Consider the following 27,179-nt stretch of genomic DNA (forward strand, 5'->3'; position numbering starts at 1 on the left):
TTTCACATTTATACAAATTAATCACTTTTCAGCACTTCAAGCGGATATAACTTTGTAATCGGTCTATTTGTGATACCGTCTTTACTTTTTATAACCGCGGAACGTACAAGTCCATCGTTTCCATGAATAAGTTCAGTCACCACTGCTAGTTTCCAACGCGTTCTAGGGTTTGATTCTGCGTGGGTACACTTGATGAATTTCCCGCTTCCAGAATAGAAATTTCACGATGTAAAAGCACGTCTAAGTTCTGGTAATTGCCAGTTCGTGTCACCATGTTTACCTGCGAGATTATTTTTACTTCCGCCGGCAGTTTATCAAGAATAATTGGCACTAACAAATTACAATATGTATCTTGGTTCTGGCCTAAAGATTCTTAACTTCTGATATAGGCCTCAAGTTTATCATGAAAGTTCCGAAGGCTGAAAATATTGCTTGCAGGAAAAGGTAAGTTAAATAATGCTTGCAGTTAAGTAATGCTTGCATTGTTGCATGTACAATTTTATGTTCTTGACCAAATCTCTCTTTCAGTAAGTTCAATGTGTGAGTATAGTTACTATTGGTTAATGTAAACCCTTCTACAGTTCTCGCTGCTTCGCCCTCGAGCTGGTTCTTAAGATAGCTGAATCGCTGAACACCGGTAAGATTGACATTGTTGTGCACAGTCGACTCTAAGGAGTCCTTGAAGGTTTGCCAAAGCAAGATGTTACCATCGGACGTTTGAAGTGTTTATTTCGGCAATTTATGATATTTTGAAAAATTCGACGAAACAATACTCACGCTATGTTCTGAAGTATGCACATCTCGTGTCTCCTCATCTCTACGCCCCTGCAAGTTTGATCCTGTACTTGTATCCCGTGAATTTCTGTACGTATGCATCTTCTGAATTTTGACTTCCAAGTTCATTGAAAATTCTTCAGTGTTTAGAAGCTCGTCTTCAGTATTGTCAGTATCTGTAAGATGTAGTATCTTCTCACTCAATGTCTGTATATGTTCAACTTTAGTTTGTAGAACCTTCAGAATGGTATCGAACTCTATCAAATCATCATTCGCTTTTGCCTCGTCTAATTTTTCTAAGTATCTGTGAACAACTCACTTCTGTGCCTCTCGTTGCGTTTGTAGCTTCTGTAAATTCATGTTTCTTTAGTCACGGCACCAATGTCGGGATCATGTAGTGGAAGGAATAAATAAGCTTTTCCAATGTTCAATTTCTATTTACTTCTGTTCATGAGTAACGTTGCATAAACAAGGATGTTTACGGAAGTGACGTCAGTGAAGACGCAGCGCCAAAACGCCGACAAATGCTGAGCGTCAAGCAAAGGATCTACTGGTACCACGTCTTTGGTATGACGCGGCCGGGGATCGAAGCCACGACCTCCCGAAGCGGACGCTCTACCACTAGGCTATCGGGGCGGTTTAAATTATGAATTAATTAGTGTATAATATTAGTAGTATACTAATTATATAAATTTATGAGTTGTTAGCTATAGTTTAGGAAACACATTTTTAAGAAAATCAAACTTCAAACAAACTTTTAGGAGGTACAAATAAGAGCAAACTTTTAATTAGGCCATGAGTCATCAAACACCTATTAAATTCAGTCATTAGTTTTCACGATCTGTTAAAATTATTGTTATATCCATTCTGCATATGCATTGCTTTTGTAGGTATCTTTGTAGATAACAGTGGTGTGTAACTTACTATGCATTCCACATCAATATTTGTTCTTTAAATGGTTTTGTTGAGCTCACTAAAGTCACTCAAGAATTTCAGTTGATATTATTTTATTGTCGTTAATGGTACTAAGGCTACCAAAACTTTTATCTTAAGATATGAAAAATGTTCTTTTCTGGCGGATAAAAATCAATAGGTTGGGGCTAGAGGGCGTGGACGATAGCATGCATTTTCACTACCGTCCATGAACAGGCTCAATCAAACCGAGCCTGCAACATTTTCGTTTTTGTCGTGTTGAGCGACCTGTGAAGTTTCCACTTTTTCTATTTTATTATCACAGCAGCGTTGTTTGTGCCGTGTGGCGGCCGTAAAAACTCTCCCCGTACATTCAATCAGGGCTGTTATATTTCGATCTTCTCAGATCGTTCAGCACGACTTTTATGTCGTGTAAATGGTACTGTTTAGTTTCTCAGCATGACCATTTCGGCCAGGGTGGTTCCATTACTCCCGCTTTCATAGCCTTGGGTATTGTATGATCACCCCTTGGATATGGTGCCTGCTTTTTAATTTTGTCTTTTGACTGTTCCTGTGATATGCAGGCTCCATAAGCTCAGATCCCCTTTCTAAATTCCAGTTTGTTTAGTTCTGCCCATTGTTTTCTCGTTTGGGGCAAACCCATTACTTTATCTGGGGACCAAACGCCGCTTTTCATGGAATTACACGCCACAACCCGTGTATCATTGAAGGTTCCATGTTCACCGCCGTTTGAATACATCTGCGGTTGTCTCTAAATTGCTTTTTGTACTTTTAGCATGTGTAAATGTTGAGTTCTGCTCAACCCGGGGTTAGAGGGCGTGGACGGTAGCATGCATTTTCACTACCATCCATGAACAGGCTCAATCTAACCGAGCCTGCAACATTTTCGTTTTTATCGTGTTGAGCGACCTGTGAAGTTTCCACTTTTTCTATTTTAATCATAACGTAATGATATTTAGAAAGAACTGAATATTCTTTGTTTTTGTCATGCACTGCAAATTCAAAACGTATTACCACCTTAACAGTACCATGTTTTAACCCATCGTTTATAATTCACTCGCGCTACGTCCTTGTGAAATTATTCCGCAAGCGTATAAACTCATCGAATTGTACTTGGTTCAGATTCAACAATTGTCCGTGATAATAAGAACAGGCACACGTGATTTTTCCATGAGGAGCATTGCTTTTAGATATTTAATCTAAACAAATATATTACTTACTTTTGATATAAAATGTTTTGAATCTACATGAAACGAAAAAGACAAACTTATTTTATGTTTTTAATAGTACGAAAGGAGTGAGATATAAGATATTGTAAGCACCTCTATTGCCATGATGACTCATAACTTTAAGGTACGATATAGTTTCACTTGTTTGAAATTCCGCTTATAATTGTTTTCTATATAAAGAAAATGGCACTTAGACCGTCGATAAACTCGTTATTACCTATATTTGCTTGAAAATAATAGAAAATGCATAATACGAACTCCGAGACACTTATATTTGTATCCGAATTCAAATATAAATGAAAGTATCCTCAGCGCATACTTCCACGGATAAGAGTAAAACCGAAATAAGCTGAAACCTGTGAATATCCATATTTTTCAATACAAAATGGATGAAATGGTTCCCTTCTTGAATAAAATTTTATTTGAAGGTATAGAGAGTAACAGATATGCATTTTAGCAGCTTTGCACGAAGTACAATAATTTTTTGATTCTATGGTTCCATAAATTTGAAACAAATTTACTCATGCATTGGTGCTCACTGAGACGACCCTTCAGAGATATAATTCTTGCTCTGACTCCTGTACAGATGTTTAATGAGCTGACACGTTAGAAATGTTGTTCTTGTATTGACTCATGCACAGGTGCTCACTGAGACGACCCTTCAGAGATATAATTCTTGCTCTGACTCCTGTACAGATGTTTAATGAGCTGACACGTTAGAAATGTTGTTCTTGTATTGATTCATGCACAGGTGCTCACTGAGATGACATTATAGAGATACTGTTCTTGCTCTGACTCATGTACTGATGTTTAATGACCTGACACGTTAGAAATGCTGTTCTTGTATTGACTTGGTTTAAACAGTATCTATTGATATAGTTAAAATTGTTACAGTTTTGCAAATATACACACATAGAGGATTGAGTAGGAAGCTATAAGCTTTTTTTAGAAACTCCCTATTGTATTGACTTATGCACAGGTGTTTGTCAGAATAATTTGTATAGTTGATATATTGCTAACTTAATAAATAAGCACAGATATTGCTTGACTCCTTTTTCATTGTATCATTGCTATAATTATACTTGAATTGCTGTTAATAATAGGACTTGGGTCATTTATGGACGATTTGGGTTAATTACAGTTATAGCTGGATCCCAGCATCACACATTATTATGATAAACAATAGTTAACGGGAACCAACTATTTGTTAGAGAAAGTACTCGTTGTAAAATAATATGTTCGAACTTGAACCAATCAGAAACAAGTTCTACAAGGCAGTCTGAACGACAGCTAAATCCCCCGCCACTGCTATGGATAGTGAAAGGGTAAACCTTTGATTTTAGCTGTGACCTTGACCTTGAACTGACATGGCTGACTCATGAATTCTGCACAACGTCTTGATGAGGTGATCATTTGACCCAAGTTTCATGAAAATCCTTCAAGGGGTTTAGGAGAATCAGAGCTGAAACCTTTGACCTTCAGTTGTGACCTTGACCTTGAGTTGAGATGGCTGACTCATGAGTTCTTGGTGAGGTGATCATTTGACCCAAGTTTGATGAAAATCCTTCAAGGGGTTTAGGAGATACAGAGTGGACACCAAATGGAAGGCTCAAACCTTCTACCCTTAGTTGTGACCTTGACCTTGAGCTGGCATGGTTGACTCATAATTTCTGCACATCGTTCTGATGAGGTAATTATTTGACCCAATTTTATAAAATTCCTTCAAGGAGTTTAGGAGATATAGAGCGGACACAAAATGGAAGGCTCAAACCTTTGACCCTAAGTTGTAACCTTGACCTTGAGCCGGCATGACTGACTCATAGGTTCTGCACATCGTCTTGATGAGGTGATCATTTGACCCAAGTTTTATAAAATTCCTTCAAGGGGTTTAAGAGATATAGAACGGACACCAAATGGAAGGCTCAAACATTTGACCCCGAGTTGTGACCTTGACCTTGAGCTGGCATGGCTGACTCATGGGTTCTGCACATCGTCTTGTTGAGGTGATCATTTGACCCAAGTTTTATAAAATTCCTTCAAGGGGTTTAGGAGATATAGAGCGGACACAAAATGGCAGGCTCAAACATTTGACCCCGAATTGTGACCTTAACCTTGAGCTGGCATGGCTGACTCATGGGTTCTTCACATCGTCCTGATGAGGTGATCATTTGACCCAAGTTTTATAAAATTCCTTCAAAGGGTTTAGGAGATATAGAGCGGACACAAAATGGCAGGCTCAAACCTTTGACCTTGTGTTGTGACCTTGACCTTGAACCGACAAGGCTGACTCATGGGTTCTGCACATCGTCTTGATGAGGTGATCATTTGACCCAAGTTTGATGAAAATCCTTCAAGGGGTTTAGGAGATATGGAGCGGACACGAAAGTGTTACGGACGGAAGGACGGACGGATGGACGGACGGAAGGACGGACGCAGACCATTCCTAAAATCCATCCGCCACGGCGGGGGATTAAATAAATAGCACCAATCGAAGCTAACTTCTGCTAAGGTATAAATAGGTATATGGATGACAGAGTATTCATTCTGTATCCAGCGATTGGTGTATATCCCAGTACCTTGATGAGGAAGTTATTGTAACTACACTGTCAGGGCGGATAAATTATTAAAAAAAGATGTTTGAAGTTCATAGACTAAAGAAGAGTTGCAGAAGGTTTCGAGCTATGGGGCCAGCACAGTGGAGTTTTACCTTAACGGTAGTTGAATGCTATAAACGATAGCAACTATAGGCTGAGCATCAGAAAGCTGGGCAGAGATATAGTGTTTGGTAATCTACTGAGGCAGTAGGAGAGTTCCAGCTTATTTACGAGGTTCAGCGTTATAAGCGAAGTACAGCCAAGACATCGGAGTTTTATCTATATGATAGTTGAATGCTATATATGATAGCATATAGGCGTTGAGCAAACAGGAGTCAGGACAAACATATTGAGTTACAGCTTTAATTAAGCTAGAGGACATAGGCTGAGCATCTATGCGATAGGACTCGTACGTTGTTGTTCAAAGACATTGTCTGACGGGAACTTCGACAAAAAGACAAGTCAAGTATAGTATCTCCAGCCTATAGGATTTTGAGCTGATTTCAATAGTTGAAGGTTGATAGTTGAATCATTGAGTGATTTTTGCCTGATCCCTGAAATTATCTAGCTCATAGTTGAAATCATTTACGAATCATTGGCACACGAATCAAGGTAGCCAGAGAAAAATTTTATATATGAGATATATAGGTCTCACCACCTTCGTTTTAACAAAGGACATTCTACATCGTTTGACAGCTAGTCTAAGACATAGTCACCTGAGCGATTGGACCCATTTCATTGTTCAAGATACAAAAGGCGTAGACACTTCCCTGGGTCATATAACACGTAATCCTGACAGTGTTCACTGAGATGACATTTAAGAGATTGTGTTCATGCTCTGACTCATGTACAGATGCGTAATGAGCTGACACGTTAGAAATGTTGTTCTTATATTGACTCATGTACAGGTGCTCACTGAGACGACATTTCAAAGATATTGTTCTTGCTCTGACTCATGTACAGATGCTTAATGAGCTGACACGCTAGAAATATGTTGTTCTTGTATTGACTCATGTACAGGTGCTCACTGAGACGACATTTCAGAGATAACATTCTTGCTCTGACTCATGTACAGATGCTTAAATAGCTTAGACGTTAGAAATGTTGTTCTTGTATTGACTCATTCACAGGTGCTCACTGAGACGACACTTCAGAATGATTGTTCTTACATTGATTAATATACAAATGAATATTTAGCCAACATTTCAGGGATGTTTTTCTTGCCAAGAATAATGTACAGATGTTTACCAAGCCGACACTTCAGACATATTGTTCTTGCATTGACCCATGTATTTATTTGTTCAAACGCTGTTTTGTAACCGTATATTCTTTTGTCGTGAATGAACATATTTAATGTTTTTGCCTAATACAATGTATTGCATCATTAAGAAAAACGAAACATCATCTGAATTGAAATATATGGTATAAATGTTAGGAAAGACCTTGTGATTAGACTTGATTAATATCGTATGTCACTCTTCATTAACTACTTGTACCAAGGTAAATTATCAATATCAACATTTCCTCCACACAGTACGACACCCACATGTTTCAAGCTGTCGTCAATCTGCTGGAGTCTACTCGACATAGCCGCTGCTACAGCAGCTCCCGCTGCTCCTTCAATCAATACCTGAAAGTAACAAAAGGACATGAGCCGATAGCTTCAGAAAATAAGGTAATGATCCCTCTACGGTTACACGCGATATACCGAATGAGATATATACTATCAAATTTAAAATGTGTACTTCCGGCACGTGCACAGAGCATATGACTTCGGACTTTTTGGAAGAATACGCCTTTTCCTTGTGCCTAATAAGCCTCCACATTACTTGTCCGAATCGCAACGTCTTGCACATCAGTAAAAATGTGGAAATATGGTATATATACACGTATTGTGCACTTGTAAATAAAAGCACCTAGTGAGCACAGTTCATATAAATAAATATACCTCTCCGGAGGGTGCGCCTATCCAAGAGGCGGTAATTACATGTAATAAAATAGATATACCTATATAAATTCTGTAAAAAATCGGCTCTTGTATTTCACAATTAAATATGAACAGGCAGAAAATAATTCCGTATTGTACCTTCTGTATTGTATGCTGCCGGACTACTTTCATTAATATGCATGACCTGGCACAGTTCTATAAATAGCGCACATAAAAACTTCACTAAGTTCCATTTTAATATCGATAAACATTGAAGATTTCGTTCAATAAGCAAACAACAAACAAAAAGGTAGATGTATATAATAAAAGGGTCATTATAACAGTAGAATCTAGCTAGATCAGGGTTTTATATTCGGCTCTCGTGGATTTTACAAGGTCGGGTCACACTCGGCGCTTGCGCGCCGAATACATCATCCCAGATCAATTTACTATTATAATAACCCTATTTTATTAATACAATATGGACAGTATTGTTTTCATTCCAAAATCTACCTTTAAATTGATAGGGAATCGATCCTACGCGTAGCGACGAAAATCGGGATCGATCCCTCTACGGTAACATGCGATATACCGAATGAGATATTTACTATCGTGCTGTCATTAGACAGTTCTTTTCAAATGGGATGGGATGAGGTGAAGTCCGATCGATTCCCGATTGAGGCAGTGCCTTATTTCATATTAACATATAAACCCTATTAGTGTCACCAATTCTAGAGATGGAATTGTGTGTTTTGTCCATTTTAATATCGATAAACATTGAAGATTTCGTTCAATAAGCAAACAACAAACAAAAAGGTAGATGTATATAATAAAAGGGTCATTATAACAGTAGAATCTAGCTAGATCAGGGTTTTGTATTCGGCTCTCGTGGATTTTACAAGCATGTTTCTCAATTGTCAAAACATCATTTATTTAGCTCTACAGTAACACGATTTTTTTATGTGCAGGAGTCGAACAACAGGATTTTAGGGTGGGTCTAGTTTCTAGCTTGATGGACCTCACTGAATTCTACTGTTGTTTTAACAGGGTCGGTCGTTTGTAGAAACTGTTTTAACAAGGTAGCGGACTTTTATGGCAACAGCCCATGAATAAAGAAGTGGGGTTACAGCACCAATGTATGTCGTGACATCAATACATTGCAATTTCAGAGTCGGATAAACTAGAAGTTGATTTCACAAAACTGTGTAGAATTAAACAACCCGTGCTCCAAAAATTGTGGAAGTTGGTGTATATGTGATATCGTGTTGAATTTTGAAACATAATTAGATTTTTCTATTCTTCTCGATGCTTTCAACCTAGCTACATAGAAATACTTTTAATTATATCTTCTTGTTAAGAATAAGAGAAGGGACCAATGGTCCTTTGATCAAAACATTATTTTTTTTATCTGAAAACTGTGGTTTTGTTTTGTGGAAGTCGACACATGGGCTATTCTTAATAAGTAGCCTTATTTACTTAATACATAACAATTTGTCAAAAAAAACATTCGCTCAAATATGTACAATAGACTGGTGGCCGTGTTAAATTTAAACATTTGGTAATATTGATTATGTCACGCCCGCTCCGCGTAAGTTTGTGAAACGTTATAGTATACTGTACTCCAGACACACAGAGGTACATCCTAGATGGTATATAGCTTTTGAATACTGAGCCCTTCTAGATCATTCTATTTCCACTTATATGCCAACCTTGCTAGAACAGTTGATAAGCCTCGTTTAATTTACCGATTGAGCTGAGCAAATTTGTAATCTTGGAGTTGAACTGTCTGAGATCTGTTTACTTGGAGAATGAACTTGGAGTTGAACTTTTGAGGTGTTGAATTCTTGGAGTTGAACTTTTCTGGGTGCAGTTAGTACATTCTGGTATTGTACGGAGTGCATTGCCTGTTCGATATTATTTTCAAATCCTTCTAGTTTATGCTTGATAGTCCTTTCGATTTACTGATTCATCACCTCAACTTAGCAATTCTTGGAAATATGCTTCAATTTACAATTGTAGAAAAAATATTGACACATAGCAAACGTAAATGATATTGGAGTTAACTGTTAGAGATCTGATCACTTGGAGAATAGCGTCTGATACCCTGGTGAGCAGTAGGACCATAATGACCCTTCTGTTTGATATATCTTTCTTAAATGATCAGCGCAGTTTGGGAGCGCCGGGAGCGTATTTATGTACACTATGATTTTGTAATTTTGTAATGTTGAATAAAGTTATAAAATAAACATGGTTTAAAACATCGTCTTCTACTGATAAAGTCATACATAAGCGAGTCCGTCATCTGTGCCATTTTCTAGAATGCGTTGACCTGCGCTTCGTTGTTCTCATTGTTCAGAGTGCACAGGCTTGACCTGCCCTCTATTGTTTTCAATGAAATATATTCTTCATGTCGTCTGCTCAGAATCCAGATCGATATCGGGTAGATATTTTACTACAGTAATTTTATTACGTGTTAAAACCAGCTCTTTGTATGAAAAAAGATCTGAAGGGATGCACATGACTACTTATGGGGTTGACCGTAATGCAGTGAAACCATGGTCACGTGACTGATACACGTGATGAAAACGCTATAATATTGCGTAGGTAGACATCAGGAAATACCTACTTTCACTTCCATTTTCAAACAGCTTCGATTCACGTTTTGAAGCATATAACGTAGCTTAAAAACATCAGCAGACATTCCTGTTTACAATCAAGCTTATATTTGGCATGAAAATGGCCTTTACTGGGCGGGAAAATTGCACTATATATTGATATGGACTACATTCTAGTGGACCACGGAGGCACATCCATCCGGCGAATAACTACCTTTATGCCTTTAATACCAACTCCTGTGACATTGAAGACTACACTCATAGTTCTTACCAGAACAACATGTATTTCTTCAGGGTAGTTGTTAACAGCCTTTTGAAAGGTTTCAACCTTTCTGTGCTTTCAGCGCTTTGATTTGTTTGGGTTTAACGTCGCACGGTCTCTATTCTATGTCTTATGGCGACTTTCAAGCTTTGTTGGTGCAGGAAGATCCAAGGTGCCCCTCCGTGCATTATTTAATCACGAGCGGGCACCTTGGTAGAATAGAACTATCGACCTACCTTAAGCCAACTGGATGGCTTCCTCAGATGAAGAATTCAACGCCCGAGTGAGGCTCGAACCCACAGGGCGAGTGATTCGAAGTCAACGACCTTAACCATTCGACCATGTAGTCCTTCTTTTAATTTTTAAGATTATGTTGTTAAAGTTCTGTTGCTTATGGACTTTAGATAGGCGTGAAAACAATTTCATAAGCTGAAACATAGCGGACTGGTGGATGATGTAAAAAATCAGTAAGGAAAAATCTTTATCGGTTACAGAGATATGCAAGGAAAGAAAACAACAGGAATTAGGACACGGGATATATTTTGGACTGCAGAAAGGGAAACAATTTTGTCATAAGAAAAGACACAATCATCGGACATGGTACGTGCGCTTGCCCTTATATTCCTTAAAGCCTGTTTTAACTTTCGGTTCATGAGATATCCCAGGGAAGCAAAACAGAAATGATGAAACAGAACGACACTTTGAAGTACATATAGGGGAGTAATTTCGTAAACAGAAAAGTCAAAGATATGAAACCTGGTGAACGAACCTTAGAGCCAGAGTTAAATCTCTAAATCATATCTGTTTCGGTTTCAGATATTAAGAAGACCAATGCAGAAAAAATGCGAGTGCCAAAACGGCAATAATATGTCAAAACAAAGGGACACTTGTCTTATCATTTAGTACAATGACGTTTATTGCTTTAAATAGCGGTGAAATACAAATGTTTTTTATGAAAACAATAGATAGGCAAACCTTCATTCTCTCACAGGCGAATTTCATCCCTTTGATAATTTCATCATTGTTCTGAAATGAAAAAAAAATCATCTTCGCCATACGTTATACAAAAATAGATCTTGGAATAGACATCAAGTTTATTCCGGACAAATATAACAAAGAACGAACTCGAAGTCACCATACAAAACTGCATATATGAAAGTCACTTGCAGATTATATGACATCAACGCTGACTTCAATAGTAACATCATACTACTGTTGCTATTATTGCATCAACATTTACACTACTGTTATAACATAAACACTGGTCAATACTGGCCGCTTTTATTATATCTACATCATCAATATCTATAGTATTCTATATCAATGTTCCATAGATACCTCTTATGGCCTTGGCGGTCATTATGTCTAAGGTCAAAACATACTTGTAAAATTGTTTTCGGTCAAGAGTTTCGTTTTCAGCGAAACCAATACATTTTGCAGTTGAGTTTAGTTTTACAGTGCATAAATAAATTTATGAATTGGCTGATGAAGAGAACTTATGTGCACCCTCTTTAATTTCTTTTTTTTTTTTGATATTTTATGACTGATTGAAACAGTCGTTTTAATATGTGAGTGCCAATAATGCTACTATCAAAATGTTGTATTTTCCGAAATTACAAGGACATACAGATAATGTGGTAGATTAAATTGCACCTTTCTCTTGTTTATGTTTTTTTTTTGAAAATTTGTTGGTTTTAAATAACACTGACACAGGGTTATAAAGCAACCTTCCAATTGCAACTGAAGCTGTCCTTTGGATATTATTTCGGGCACCGAAGGTACCTGGGTAGAACAAACGACTTTGTTAGTTCCTTACAAGACTCGAACCTCCTTAACGTTAATTGCAGGTCAATAAAGACAAAATCCAAGACCAACACCAGGTCATCCAACAGGTTAAAAACAAGGAAGAATATCCAAAAGGGAAAGCCACGTTCAAAAAACGCAGCCTCCCCTAAGACACACGAACAACCCTCGCACACCACACACAAAAAAAATGAAAAACACAAAAGGACAAAACAAACACATACATAGTGGGGCACCGCCTTGGAACGGTCAGTGGCAAAACCACCACTGGGGAGTTTAAACCGGTTTATGGTGCACCTTAAGCCAGACATCATCTGCTGCACTGAAACCTGGTTTAAACCGTACAGCAGAAACCTTTCAAGATAACCTCAATTACCAGTTTCAAGTCAGGGTGGAGGTTTTCTGACTGTCATATCCAGAAACCTGATCAGTCAAGAACAATCTGACCTTAAATCAAATTGCAATCAATGCTGGGTCAAAATCAGTATAAAAGGAGTACGACATCCGCTCCTTTTATAAGCCACATTAAAATGACCAAGAAGCCCTTGCAGAGTTATGGTCATCCATCACCAAAATTCAAAAAAACAACAACAGTATAATCTGGATACTAGGTGACTTTAACCTACCTGATATTGACTGGTCGTCTGAATCCCCAAAGGCCAACTGCAAATACAGACATATACGACACTTTCCTTATGTTAACTTTAACCTTCAGCAAATGGACACAATCCCCACTAGGAAAGAAAATATCCTAGATATTTTTCTTACTAATTATCCTGCCCAAGTCAATGCCACTAAAACCCTCCCAAGCCTTGGTACCTCAGAACAATTCGTCCCTGGAATGGTCTCCCCCCTATATATAGAGTCCAGTCCCAGCTTGATTCTGGTCACTGAGTGGCTTGCAACTGTAACTTTTTAATCTAAATCTATGTCTTTTAATCTTAGTTCTTTTTAAATTGCACCTAATGGACTTGCTCATCTTTTAACAGTCTGTCCCAGACAAAGAGCCTCCCAGTTATAATCAGTATTGATTGTTGGCACTGTAGATGGCTATCTATTCGAAGTCAATTAACTTTACCACTCACTCGCTAGAAGAGGCCAACTGAAATCCTTTTTGTACAATATAAAATAATAAACAGACTTTTAACACCAATCGCTCTTAATCATTGTTAATAGAATTGTACTATTTCTTTACCGCTGTTAAGACTTCCTTCTCAGCAAGATTAAGAATGATTGGCCAGGTGAGATTTCCAAGCTGTTGTATCCGTATGCCATCCGCAATCGTGTCCACGAACCGTGGTGGATCGGGCCAGAGTCTCATAGCTGAAATAAAATTTACTTGATTAATTATGTTTAGGAATCGTGGCAAATTGGGTCAAACTCAAACCTTAATTCGAAAGTTACTTGACAAATCGGTCCAATTGTGTTTACGAAACTTGGCAGATTATGTAAGTCTCAACCCTGCATTTGAAATTTATTTGATAAATTGGTTCAATACTGTTAAAATACTGTTCAATACTGTTAAAATACTGTTCAATACAATAACTGCTAAAATTGTTAAATACCCATAGCGGATTAGGCCAGAGGTTTGTACCTGTTGAAAACTTGATTCATTAGTGTTCTCGAATTATAGCGTATTGCGCCAGCATCTCGTACATGATAATTTATGAAAATCATTTCATACAGATAAGAAATCAAATTCTAAGTTTTATCTTTTCTTGTCTTCTTATTGGTTTTCTTATTCCAAAACATGACTTTCCTTCTTTAAGGTAGTTCTGCACGTTTGATAAACCGGAAGTGATGACGCAACGTCATTTATCCGAAAAAAGTAGAATAAAGCCTGGATTCGGCGTACGGAAATGGAAATCATTTCATGAATGAATCGTCAAAATATGGTATTAAAACATATGGCACGTTAAATAATTCAACATGTCTTAAAAATAGCGAGATATGTCCAGTTCACTTTAATCATGGTCAAATACCTTAAAAATAAGCACACGGACCTACACATTTTATTTCATCAAATTGTAGGCCACGTCTTTATTTACAACTGTGAGAAGTTTCATTCATCAAAATCTACATTATAGAAAAATTTCTATTCGCGAAAATGTTTTCAAATCAGTCTAGCAAAAAATCAAGCACACGACCCTATCTTTTTTATTTGCTGAATTTTCTAGGTATATTCTGAAGTTTTGAAAAATAAGAGTTTAATCAAATTCTACATTGTAGAGATAGGCCCTTAAACATTCAATGATAGTAATACATCAAATAAAGTCTAGCAATTGACTTCCAAGTCCTTAAAATAACCAAAAATGATTTCACAAATGTGAAGTTTATGATAGTTTTGTTAATATTAATAACAGAAGTTTTAATTTTTAATTTAAAGTTGTGATCCACGAAGAATGACAACTTCTGCCTTGGGCTAATACTTATAAGCAGAGCTATCTATTAGTTTACTTCCCTTGCAATTACGCAATTGAGTGGAAAATGAAAACTGTTTTAGACACAATATCATACTTTTTTGCACAACAAAAACATTTAGGATTTATTCTTTTGTGTTTGATTTACCCCTCAAAACATGGTTCCTGTGATTCTATCAACTTATATATGGTAAAAAATTAACTTTTAACAAGCCAATAATAAAATAATGTATCAGTAAGTAAATAATAGTGCAGATAATACAGTTTTGCTTGTATCAAAATGTCACAACAGAAGCACTTTTGTAATACATAACACCTGGTAGGATTAGTAAAGGTGCAATTATATTGATCTCTATTTCCTATGCCTATACATTGTAGAAAAAATGTCGATCCAAACGTGCAGAACTACCTTAATCCACTATCATTGATGGTATGCATAACTTTTTTGAACTTCAAAAGCTGCAATAGAAACTTGAAGGCGGCTAACTGCGTCCCACTGGTTGCTGATATATTTCCTCATGTCCTTTGAGTTCCAGTTTGACATTACTGAAGTGTCTAATAACAGCTCAAGGTATATTGAAAATATAATATTTTGAATATGGACAATCTATTTAGTTTAAGCAACGATGAAACACATTTATCAAAAAAAAATATATATACACATGTATATATAGTTTTACGCGGCTAATACCTCAGATTTAGAAGCGTGATTTTTTTATTTACATCTAGCAGTTGTTAACTATAATTTAGCAACAAAAATAAATAATAACTGAATCGATTTCAACTTCGAAAGTTCCCCCACATGGGAGGAGATGTTCCTCAAACAACATCATACGATGCTGTATATCACAAATTTTTCGTTTTGCAAAACCTTGCTCAGGAATCTTTTGTAACATCTGTGGTATCGCAAACTACGGAAGGCTGTCACTGTATCTTACCACAGATCGTCCGAACTTTGTAACGAAATAAAACACGAACCTAAGTCCTACTACTCTCCCCCCCCCACCCACCCACCCCCTCCCTCCCCTCCATACACACACGCACGCACGCACCACAATATGCTGAGACCGAAATTTATAAACAACTACGTAAAATCAAACATAACGCTTATTTTAATCAAATATTTGTAAAATTTATAACAATGTTTTTTAAAAGAGTATACAATGCAAAAAAATGTAGAGCGCAGTGCATGTTTGGTGATTGACTGCTCTACAGTTAGTCGCTACGCATTCCTATTTGATGTTGCGATGACTACTCAAAATATCTTCGAAATTCAAAAAAATCCTACCACCAGTCATAAGTTAATTTATATTTTATATTTGAATATTGCAAAAATGAACATGACACGCTCTTACAGAGTTGGTGAATTAATTAAGTGCAAGTGGTCGTATTCAGTTTTATGTATTATTAATGGTGTTACAAATGTTAGAGTCTCGCTGGGCAATATTAAATAACAGGATTATATTTTCTTATCTTTATTTCTATATATTCCTTAAATAATAATTTAAGATGTTGTTTGGCCAAAATGCTTTATCTAACTGAGAAGAACACAAAGACAGAGTATAAATAAACTTCAAAATGCTGGTCTGTTCTTGATATTGTCTTGTTTGCAAACAGCCAATATGAGTTACAAATTAGTTTAGATATGCTGCATGAATACTGTAATAAATGGAAATTATTAGTTAACCCGCTTAAAACTAAGGTTATGATTTTTAGAAAAGGTGGGCGTTTACCCGCAAACATTACTAATAGTGGGTAGATTTGTATATCTTGGTGTTGTATTTACAACAGCTGGGTCATTTACTGAAGCACAGAATACCTTAGCGGGTCAAGCGCTTAAGGCTATATTTCAAATGAATAAATATTTGTATAAATTTACGTATATCTCTGTTAAACATAAACTAGATTTATTTGACAAACTTATTGTACCTATTTTCAATTATGGTAGTGAAGTTTGGGGTTTTTACCATGGTAAAACATTAGATAGAGTGTATATGCAATTCTGTAAACGTCTCTTAGGCGTAAAAAAAGGTACACAGAATGATTTTATATATGGAGAGTTAGGAAGAATGCCTTTACAAAATATAAGATATATGAACATTATCAAATACTGGACAAAATTGTTACAAGCTGATGACAAGAAATATGTTAAAAAGGTGTATTTAATGTTGTATCAAGATATCCTAGATTACCCCACAAGAAAAAACTGGTGTTCATTACTTAGAGATTTACTTTATTCATTAGGTTTGAATGATGCATGGATATGTCAAACTGTTGGCGATGTACACTTATTTTTAGAAATGGTAAAACAGAAGATTAAAGATCAATTTGTACAGAACTGGCAAGCAAGGCTAAATGAGTCGAGCAGAGCTTTATTTTACCGACATGTAGCTGTATTCAGGTTTCAGCCTTACTTAAACATATTGAATATCTCAAAATTTCGTATCAATTTGTCACGTTTACGTGTGTCATCGCATCGCCTTTGTATCGAAACTGGTAGATGGAATCAGCCTGTTAGTACTCCCATTTATGAACGTAAATGTACCTTTTGTGAATGTTTGGAAGATGAGTACCATTTTGTTATTCAGTGTAATATGTACGCAGATTTAAGGAAACAATTTTTACCCTCAAGATTTTGGAAAAGACCAAGTATGTTTAAATTCATCGATCTTATTAATTCAGAAAACACTGTTATAGTAAAAAATCTTGCAAGCTTTGTAGAAAAAGCTTTTGAATTAAGATCTCGTTTACTTTATATAAGACAGTAGTCTGTCACATTATGATATATAACATCAGCATCAATACAGCAGCTCGAATGATAATCCAAATATTAACGTGATTTATTAACTTTATTGTCTCAGTATTTTGTATAACTATTATGCAGGTAATTTTCATGCACTTAGTATTTAGGTTTTGTAGCATTTCCTATGCATATGAATAACCAAGTTGTCTAATCTTGTCAGTTTTCGCATCCTGACAAGGCGGACTTGTCAACTTTCGCATTCGGAGAAGATGGACAACATAATGGTAAATAGTGTGTTGATGTTATACATGATCTAGTTTGATTGTGATGTATGTTTTTTGAGATTTTCTTGATATTTTGTAAATATAATTCAGTTTGCAAAGCATATTGTAAACAGATGCATGTCTCACTGTTGTTATCTTGTCAACTTTCGTTTTCGGACAAGGTTTACAACGTAGTGGAAAGTCTTGAGTGTTGATCTGAAGTAAGTTTTCATGTCTAGCTCTTCTGTATTAGTATTCAAATATTTAATCATATGTTTCAATTGTAGCAATAAGTTTATCAATATAATCATTTTTAGTATAGTTAGTATACTGACACTATGTACTTGAAGTAGTAGATACTATTATGTTATTAGTGCTCGTATTCAGGTACACAAATACAGAGTACATTACAACCGATTATATTTATTTTCAATTTCAGTGTCTCTTTCGGACCAGTCCGTGGCGATTTATTAAATTTCATTCTAAACTTCCACACTACTAATTGTCTAACGTTTTACTTGACGTTATATTTGATATGACCAATGTCTATATTGCTACAATCAATTATATTACTAGTTATAAACTTTACGTCACATTTGATATGATGACTGTATATACTGTTAACTTTCGTTTGCTGTCACCATATACTTATAAATGCTGCATTTTGCCACATGGGTCTATGACCTTCTGGTTTATATGAAATAAAATCTTGTAATCTTGTAAATCTTGTTCTTTGATACAGGAAATATTATAAAGGTGCTAACTGCTGTATGTCAATCAAATTAGAAATCGAAAGAAGCCAAAGGAAGTATCAGTTACATAATAAATCTTTTAAGCCTGGAAACGAACGATCCTAACTCACCAATTATATAAACAGAAAATAGTCAAGAACATATATGATATAGTATACAACACAAGGAAAACAAATATGCTTTCAGTGTTACAATTAATAGTAAACTATTTACCTGCCCTTAAACATTTTTCTAGTTCTTTTTCGTCTGGTTCAACAATGAAAACTGTAAATAGAAAAATAAAAGCACTCAACATTTTTTTTTAACGCAACACTTAATATATTGTCTGTATCTTGAAGTTTGCTGAGAGTATTTATTTTTTTGTGTAAAATTTCTATCATGGTTAAGCGCTCTTCATATGGGCAAAATTTACACGCCGGTGCAAAATTCTCGCCTGTGAGAACAGCAAATATTTCGTCATGTAAACCAAAATACATCCCAGGGTGTGTTTTTTCGCTTAGTGTGACCTCTGGCAACTACGCAGATATTACTCCATGTGTATTTCTCGTCAGGTGAGCCAACAATGAAATTACATACCGCGCTAACTGGTTTAAAATTTATTTTGGACTTGATTTTAATACATGAAATTTATTGAAAAAACAATGTTTGGATAGTTATTTTGAAGTCTAGCTTCACATGTATTGTTGCCAGTTGAATGTCATACGGGCATACTTACTACGAAGGCTTTCACATTCACATGTACGAAACATTATCGCGACAAGATTAATTTCAATATAATAGTTAATCAATAAAAACCATTTAGTCGATCCATTACTTAGTAATAGTTATTATTCGAGGAATATGTAAGCATGGTTTTATAGACCTTGGGATTTGTGTAACGAGCGAGCGTAGCGTGTTTAAACTAAATACAAGTGAACGGAGTTAAAATTAAATTGCATATAAAGATTTATTACAATTAGAAGTTTTGAAACGTTTGTGATATTCAGTGCTGTTTTTTTAGAAAAGTTTAAAATAAATCTCGTTTTGTTATATTTAAATGTTTTGAAGAACCTTTACATAACTAAAATTTAACTTGACCTTATAATATGTGCGTCTACAGTTGTCCATGCTTTGTTCGTGCTGAGTTTGCAGTTTTATATAGATAAAGTATTTTAATACAATGATGGGTCCAGGTGAAGACATTCTAAAATGTATGTTTAATTTTTCAAATATTACTCAGCATTTTTAATCAAACAATGAAACAGACATGCCGAGAAAATGCTAATTACCACAAAAATCGTGTCTTATTCTCTATAAGTATTAAGTTATGAAAATGAAATGCAATTTGAATTTATTTCGACCTTTGAAATTATGTTTTTAATAATAAGTTGGGGAGGAAAACCTTACTGCTTGATTTAAAAATTCTTCAACGGCATGTATGCATTTTTTTTCTCTTCTTTAAAACCAGGATAAAATATGTATCATTCTGAAGTTCTCCCTGCCTAAAAGAAGGAAGTTCTTGAATTCTGGAGACGTCTTTAATTATATTATATCATAAACAAATGTACTTTTAAAATCTCATGCAAATTGCAAAATTATGTTTTACAAAATCATTACAAACGTTTTACCTGCACTTTTCACTTTTATGACTGGTATGAGAAACTCCTAACATCAAACATAACAAAATTTTTAATTTTTAATTCATCAGGAGTTTACAAAACAGAAAATGGAATTTTTACATCAATCTTCAAACTACAAACGTCGAAGAGATTCTTTCGGAAAAAATGGTCTTTCCCGTAATTACGAGATATCATTATTATACGAAATTACCCTTATCACATTACATCGAGATCTATACTCGTTATGACGGCTTCATGTCTCGATTTTACGAGGAAACATTTCGTGATTACAATTCTGTATATCGTCATTACAATACAATATCGTTTTTATTGAACAGAACAGAACAGAACATACCTTTATTAACTCGAAACTTAACAGTTGTTTGAGTATACAATGCAAGAGATACATTCAATTCAACATGACATAATGTTAATGCAATCAATGATAATCTTTGAAACAACCTATACTGTGACCGAATTCTAATTTCGAAAAAAGACTATATACTACTTAAAGTTATATAGAAATAGACTATAAGTTTTGACCATGAGTTACTGTGTCAACATGTGCGCTTCAATGACATAATTGTCATATTAAGTAGTGTGTGATTCAGGTATAATCTTTTTTGATATTATAAGAAGGCATATTCGCCAGAGGTGAGTTTGTTGTTTCTTTAGCATTATAAGACAAAAAGACTAAACAATAAAACATCTACTAGTCTAAGGCTAGGAATCCTACTGGTAGGAGAAAAAAATATTGTTCCGAGTAGTGACAAATAACAAGCAAGTGTAAATTTGATTACTCATGCTAGAGGCTAGAACAGCTACTTACTCAAAAATGTAAACATTAAATCTAATAAAGTTTAACATAAGACCAATATTTTATCTTAATATTGCGTAATTACGAGATATTCTATCATTATCACAAGAAATTTACCCGAATACATGTGTCACATAACTACGAGATCTTTACATGGCACCTTCATATCTCGTTTTTACGAGAAAAATATTTCGTTATTATAATAAATAATATCGTAAATACAATAATATTGTATCGTCATGATAAGATCATTACGGCTAAATTTTATGGTAATACCGAAACGTGAAGTAGAACATTTGACTTCTTTTTCTTTGTCGTGACTTTGCACATTTCTGGGTAGGACTTTAATAAATGTCTGTTATGGCCAAAAAAGAAAATAAATAATTTTACAGAAACACTGTATAAGAAATGTGGGTATGCAGCATTTGAAAAATAAAGGAAAAGTATGTTTTTGTACATTACGTTGCCTATTTTTAGCTGAAAATGCCATACCAGGTGTATTTCTGCGAAACTTTTCTCTCACGATTTAGGGGTATACACAGAGGAATTTCTATCAGCTAAAGATCCAAACTACTTTTGGCCTATTCTTTGATTTTCATTTTACTGATAATCAGGGGGCCGATTTCGGATTCCCCTTCAGAGTTTTTATTGCAGCTACAATTTCTGTAAAACGTTGCAGTTTATATTTCGAAACTTTTGAATTATATAGGTTGATGTACTCAAACCTCTCAACGCACAAGGTTGTTACTATATGCATGTCCATTATTAACCTGTAACTGTCCATTCTTAAAGTATCCGGACAGTTACAGGTTAATAATGGACAGGTATAGTAAAATAATCGCGTGTATAGAGCGGTATCGGTACAATAACCTATATAATGGACCAAACTAACAAAGGAATACGTCACAACCGTGTTTTAAGTATAATTATGTGTCTATGTAGATTAGAATTTTATATTTAGCAAAATTACATGTAACCTTCTCCGGCTATTTAGAACATTTGTCATTAAGCTTCGAATATTATTTGTTAATATCACTGTTCGTCATATTATTACCATGCAATGTTTGTCATCATTGGCTTCTTAGCCTAATGGAATGAAATATAATAAACTAAACTAAAACATATAATAAGTGATTACGTATTTTTCAATGTGCAAACACTTAGGCCAGTTTGCGAGAGGAATTATTACTATTATATATATCAGATACCTTAATTATCAAATCAAAATTTCAGTGTTATGCATGTACTTGTTTCTTTAATGTCATAGAGATATATCAATAATCACGCTATGGCTTTAATATTTGTTTTAAGATTCATAATTGTCACTACAATGTCTCCCAAATACAAATGTAATTAGTACTGTTTGTATGAAAATTCTTTCTGTGTTATACCAGATATTCTACTATATCTTTTAAAGGTAACGTTTTTTTTTTTGTTTAGCGTTCGAAGTCGACGGAACACCCCACCCCTACTCCAACACCATGAAAGGAATGGAACTAGTTATTTCTAGTCGAGCCAACAACAGGTGTCATATTGACCTCCATCTGCAAGCAGTACCAGTTTAAGTAAGTCCCCCTACATTGAACACTAGTTTTGATATAAACAAGTCAAAACTAGTAGACTATAAACAAGTCAAAACTAGTAGATAAACAAGAAGATCGTTTGAAAGCATAAAATATAGCCAAGCAAACTAACAGTAAACTCTGTTTGACTAATACTATTGTTCATGGGAGGTAATGTTAAATGCAACACCTCTCACGCCCCCTACTACCGGCTTATTAATAAGCGGAATTCTATTTCAAAGATATTGAATGGACTCCATGAAAAATATAACAACACTGAATCCAAGTATAGGGAGAACCCGGATCGTTTGCGTTGTAGTCCAACTTAGTAACCATTGCACCACTGACTTCCCCTATGTTCGCTATAACCATTTTATTTAATAAAGAAAATTGGGATATTTTAAAAGCGTTTTATAACTACAAATTCGTTATAACAATGTTCGTTAAAGGTAACGTTTACTGTATATGTTCTGTTCTACTCTGTTCATAAGTACATTTAAATTGTTACATAAATTACATAATGGAATGCAGTTTCCAGGTTCCTGGCAATACCAGTAGTAACCTGTTCTCCGCTGCCAGCATGAATGATTGCAGACACAATGTCTTTTATCAAACCGTTAACGAGAAAATACGCATTGCACAGGGATAAAACTCAAATCCGCGATCCGTACACCTGTGCTCTCCCTACCGAGCTTTGTAGTCCTGATTTGTAGTCTTCTACCCACTGAGGTAGTTGGATACTTACGTACTTGCATCAGTATAGCACAAGCTTCATGTATCATGCAAACTAAACTCACTTTTGATATCAGGTTTGAGTGCTTTTGCTGCAATAGCTACTCCAGACGCCATTCCGCCTTTACTAGCTGATACCAGTATTGCATTCAACTGAGGCACATCTTCCAAAAATTCTAATGCTATAGTTCCCTGAAATGATATTAATAAAGCAGTTAAGACTTCAAAAGACATAGAATGTATTTGTACGCTTACTGACCCATAAACATAGCTACCAAGTCGTAATACAGAATATTTTTGTTTGTTGTTGCCTACCAGGGTTTACCGCCTTTTGACAGGTGATGTTCTTTTACTTTAGTCGCTTTATCGTAAGATCCCAAAACCATGACAGTTTAAAGAATTTATGGACTTTGTGGTACTCGGGTCATTTTCCATAACCAGGGTCTAAGCTAACCGTATTCTGTTTCTTTAAAGCTAAACAATTTCCTTTATTAAATGCTTAGCGAAAATTATCCCCGAAATTCACTACAGTCGGACTTTGTTCGCTTGAAAACACCACCTCTCGCTCGAACTCATTGTCAGGTCCCGGCAAAATATAATGTTTATTGCTCGATGGCACGAACTGCCTGATACTGGAACAAATTTAACCGACCTTATCGGGTTCGTGTGTGATCGAGTTTAGGGTATTTTTTCAACAATTTTTCAGTCATATAAACGACGGTGCCTTCTTGTAGCAGTGAGCGCAATGCCCCACTTTAAAGTGCTGCCTCACTGGAATATCACGCAGTGACATAATACCCCACCCGGCCACATTATACTGACACTTGGCTGACCGGTCCTCCTACTATCCCCTTAATGCTAAGCGTCAAGCGAGGAACAGTTTTGTACCGTTTGCATGTTTTTGGTATGACGCGGCCAGGGATCGAACGCACGACCTCTTAAAGCGGGTGCTAAACCACTAGGTTACCGAGGCAATCTGTCGGGTTCGATCGAACAAGTTCTCAAATACTAAGTAAGAGTTTATTTACCTGACCAGCAATAATGTGGTAGTGATCTGAGGAAGGCACAGAGTCGTAGTTGTTCTCCTCCGCAACTTTCTTACACGTTTCTTCTCTATTCATACAATTAGAAATATAAACGGTTACTAATTATGAGTATCTATCCTGAAATATTTATAGACAAAAGTCGAGAATACAATAGACTAAAACATGAAATATCTAATGGTAGACACATTATTTAACACTTTATTTAGTTGCCTGAATCATTTTCTTGACTTTTATTCCATGTCAGCATAGTTCATAGGTTTTTAGCGATACTCTCCGCTATGTGATGGCTATGACGAAACATATAATTTCAGAAATATACTACACAGTTAGAAGCAAGCAATGTCGCAAGTATGAAATTATCTGCTTTTCAAACAATATTTCTGTATTTACTATGATTACAATAAAGCAATAGGATGGATTTACACACTGTTTTACGAACAAACAACACGTTTTTCGTTAGTATGTTTTGGATAAGAAAATACAAACACACTACATGTCAGTTTTTGACAAACAAACATCTGCTTATTTTTGCTTTGTAAGCTTATTTGACTAATCAGCACCCCGTTTACAAACGTTGCTTGGTTTAGGAAATATTTGCGTTCAAACTGGTATAGGACTGGTTTACAAACCGCAGGAAAGCAAACAGCTAAACCCATCTTTTTTCGGCTGCATATTAAATTCATAACAGAACATTGAATTGTTATTCACAAGACTATTACAAATACGTTTGTTTTTAGACAATAACAAACTGCTGCAGCAGCATTCGGTAAAAATGACTTATTCTGTTTTGGCTCCGATGAAAGTTCAAGTACTTGTTTTGAACTCAACTTGGTCGATACATTCCAGATTTATAGGCTTAAAATGGCGAGGCCTTAATACAAGTTAGTACTCTGTCTTACATTATTCTTATATACAGGTTAAGTCCTTGTTGGTAAACATGTCTAATAATCGATACCACCTAGCAATGAAAGGTTTCTGAAAATGACATTATTTTGTCTTTTTTATTTTAAATACCTGGATGTCGGCGTCGGCTCGCATAGTGTTACGTCCGCTCCGTAGTGCGTAATTGACCGTATCTTAACTTCCGGTGTGTCCTTTGGTGTGATCACGTTACATTTAAGTCCTTTCATGTTTGCGGCCCAAGCCAGAGCTTGGCCATGATTTCCGCTACTGTGCGTTGTCTAAGCAAAATATAAACATGCTTTACATTTGTTTCTGTGTCGGAATATCTTTAGTCCAGCCACACCAAAATGCAATATATTTTTGTTTGAAATACCCTTATTTGAAAAGGTGTAACGTAACACAACACGAGTGTGAACATTTTTTATGTTTATTTGCACAGTAGAATATTTCGTACATAACTTTCATAATTCATTTTGTAACTTCTTAAGTCTGATCTTAAAAAGTGTCGTATCTATAGCCTAACTTAATCTTAATATCTACGAGACCCATTTCCTAGGTCTCGGGCCGGACAACCGGCCTATGCCTGATCTTTCTTTGACTATCTGAGATATCTAAAACAGCAATATATAGCAATTCTCTAACATCAGTTATATGCACTGTCTGACAATTTGACGTATAAAACGTGTGTGTTTGATAATAAAACAATTACATAAATGCATCATATATCAACTTGACAGATGTGTAGCTGGTGTACTGTCTTACTTTATATAACAATTTAAAACAAATGAAATAATCTTTGATTATTTTACAAAGGTAAGAATAATACACGTTTTGATTAAATATAAGAGAAATGTTTTTATCAATGAGGAAATATCAAGAATAGTCTTCAAATTCTTGCAAAAAGAGTGGCCTAACTTATAAGAACAACCGTTTCATTTCAACGAAAACTGCAAAGCATAAGATATATAAGTTTAGACGTACATGTATATTGAAAAAAATATATCTCTCTTGTGGATGTTTGGTGTTGATTTGAAGACCAGCACCTTAACTAATCTTAATTAGATTAGGGAAAAGTTAACACATGAAGTATATAAAAAGAAGAAACCAAGAATACGCTGAAGTATAACTGTATGTACATTACCACGCCTTTTATATGTTCTTTTGTTCTCTCCAACATTAATATCTGAAACAAACCAAAATAAAAGGGATTAATAGTTTAGGGCAGATTTATGAATCGTTATAAAATATATTCTGCAATACACATTTGTTTTGTATTAGTTAAGTCTGTTAATCAGATAAATTATTAAGAAGTCAATCTATGAAACAAAATTTTGCGATAAGTAGAGGATAATTCATAAGAATATTCATAAGAATATTTTAATGTGTAATTTTAAACGAGTTAATGCAAGGTTATGTCGTACATTTACTCTATTTCATTCAACATGTTTTATAAATTTAATGTGGAAAGAAATAAATGCAATATTCCATTTATCGATTCTAGCTTCCTTGCTGATGCAATCAAATTTATTTTCCCTTCTCCCAGTATAAAAAGTCGAACGACATCAATGTGTTATTACACTAATAAAATACCAAAATTATGTAACAGCTTTATTTCGCTACCACAACATTAAGCATTCATTATATGCCTATATAACTTCTTTAAAATGCAGTTTGTATCTCACAAGTAAAAACAGACAGGCAGGAAACCTTAACATATCATACTATGTTGAAATCCAAGCTGACTGTACCTGTATCTATGACCTGGTTCTATAAAATGGTCAAAATGTGGAAGGCGAGCCTTATAGATTCTCCGATACTACACCTCTAACATGTAATTGCGAACTACTGACAGCATTTTCTTATTCATTTTAAACATTTAATTATATGTTGAGTTGCAATTGTGACTAGTTCCATCTAAAAGTACATTGAAGAAAAAATTCTATTTGCGAAAATATAATCAAATATGTGATTTTCACATATACTCCCATTATGAAAACTTTCCAAGTTGTTTAGATCAGTGTAGCAAAAAAAATGAAGTACTGGATTTATTATTGTTATTTTTAAATTTGAGGGGAAAAAATGAGCTAAACGGTGATATTACAGTTATTATTCTGTGTGCAGCGTAGTAGGAAAACAACAAGCCTATAAAGGGGATAAGAAATGGCTTATTACCATACAGTACAAAGCAATGCAAAGCATGCAATGC

General features: G+C 35.2%; 1 protein-coding gene across 4 annotated transcripts in view; it reads right to left on the reverse strand.

Annotated features, from left to right (window-relative positions):
• Positions 1–6,518: 6,518 nt before the first annotated feature.
• The window catches only part of LOC123552110 (probable serine racemase), a 40,384-nt gene continuing 19,723 nt past the window's right edge, over positions 6,519–27,179 (reverse strand). For 3 of the 4 annotated variants that reach the window (XM_053541654.1, XM_045341497.2, XM_045341501.2), the window contains 8 exons: positions 26,115–26,156; positions 25,085–25,251; positions 24,053–24,137; positions 23,090–23,216; positions 18,529–18,579; positions 13,333–13,460; positions 11,310–11,360; positions 6,519–7,160 (listed from right to left, as the gene is read on the reverse strand). In XM_053541654.1, coding sequence (XP_053397629.1) covers positions 7,017–7,160; positions 11,310–11,360; positions 13,333–13,460; positions 18,529–18,579; positions 23,090–23,216; positions 24,053–24,137; positions 25,085–25,251; positions 26,115–26,150 — 789 coding nt within the window. In that variant the 5' untranslated portion in view covers positions 26,151–26,156 and the 3' untranslated portion in view covers positions 6,519–7,016. Of the gene's footprint in view, positions 7,161–11,309; positions 11,361–12,763; positions 12,801–13,332; positions 13,461–18,528; positions 18,580–23,089; positions 23,217–24,052; positions 24,138–25,084; positions 25,252–26,114; positions 26,157–27,179 lie in introns of all 4 variants that reach the window. The other variant, XM_045341500.2, reaches the window with a different exon arrangement.

The sequence above is a fragment of the Mercenaria mercenaria genome, chromosome 4 (genome assembly GCF_021730395.1).
Source record: "Mercenaria mercenaria strain notata chromosome 4, MADL_Memer_1, whole genome shotgun sequence".
Classification (NCBI taxonomy): Eukaryota; Metazoa; Mollusca; class Bivalvia; order Venerida; family Veneridae; genus Mercenaria; species Mercenaria mercenaria.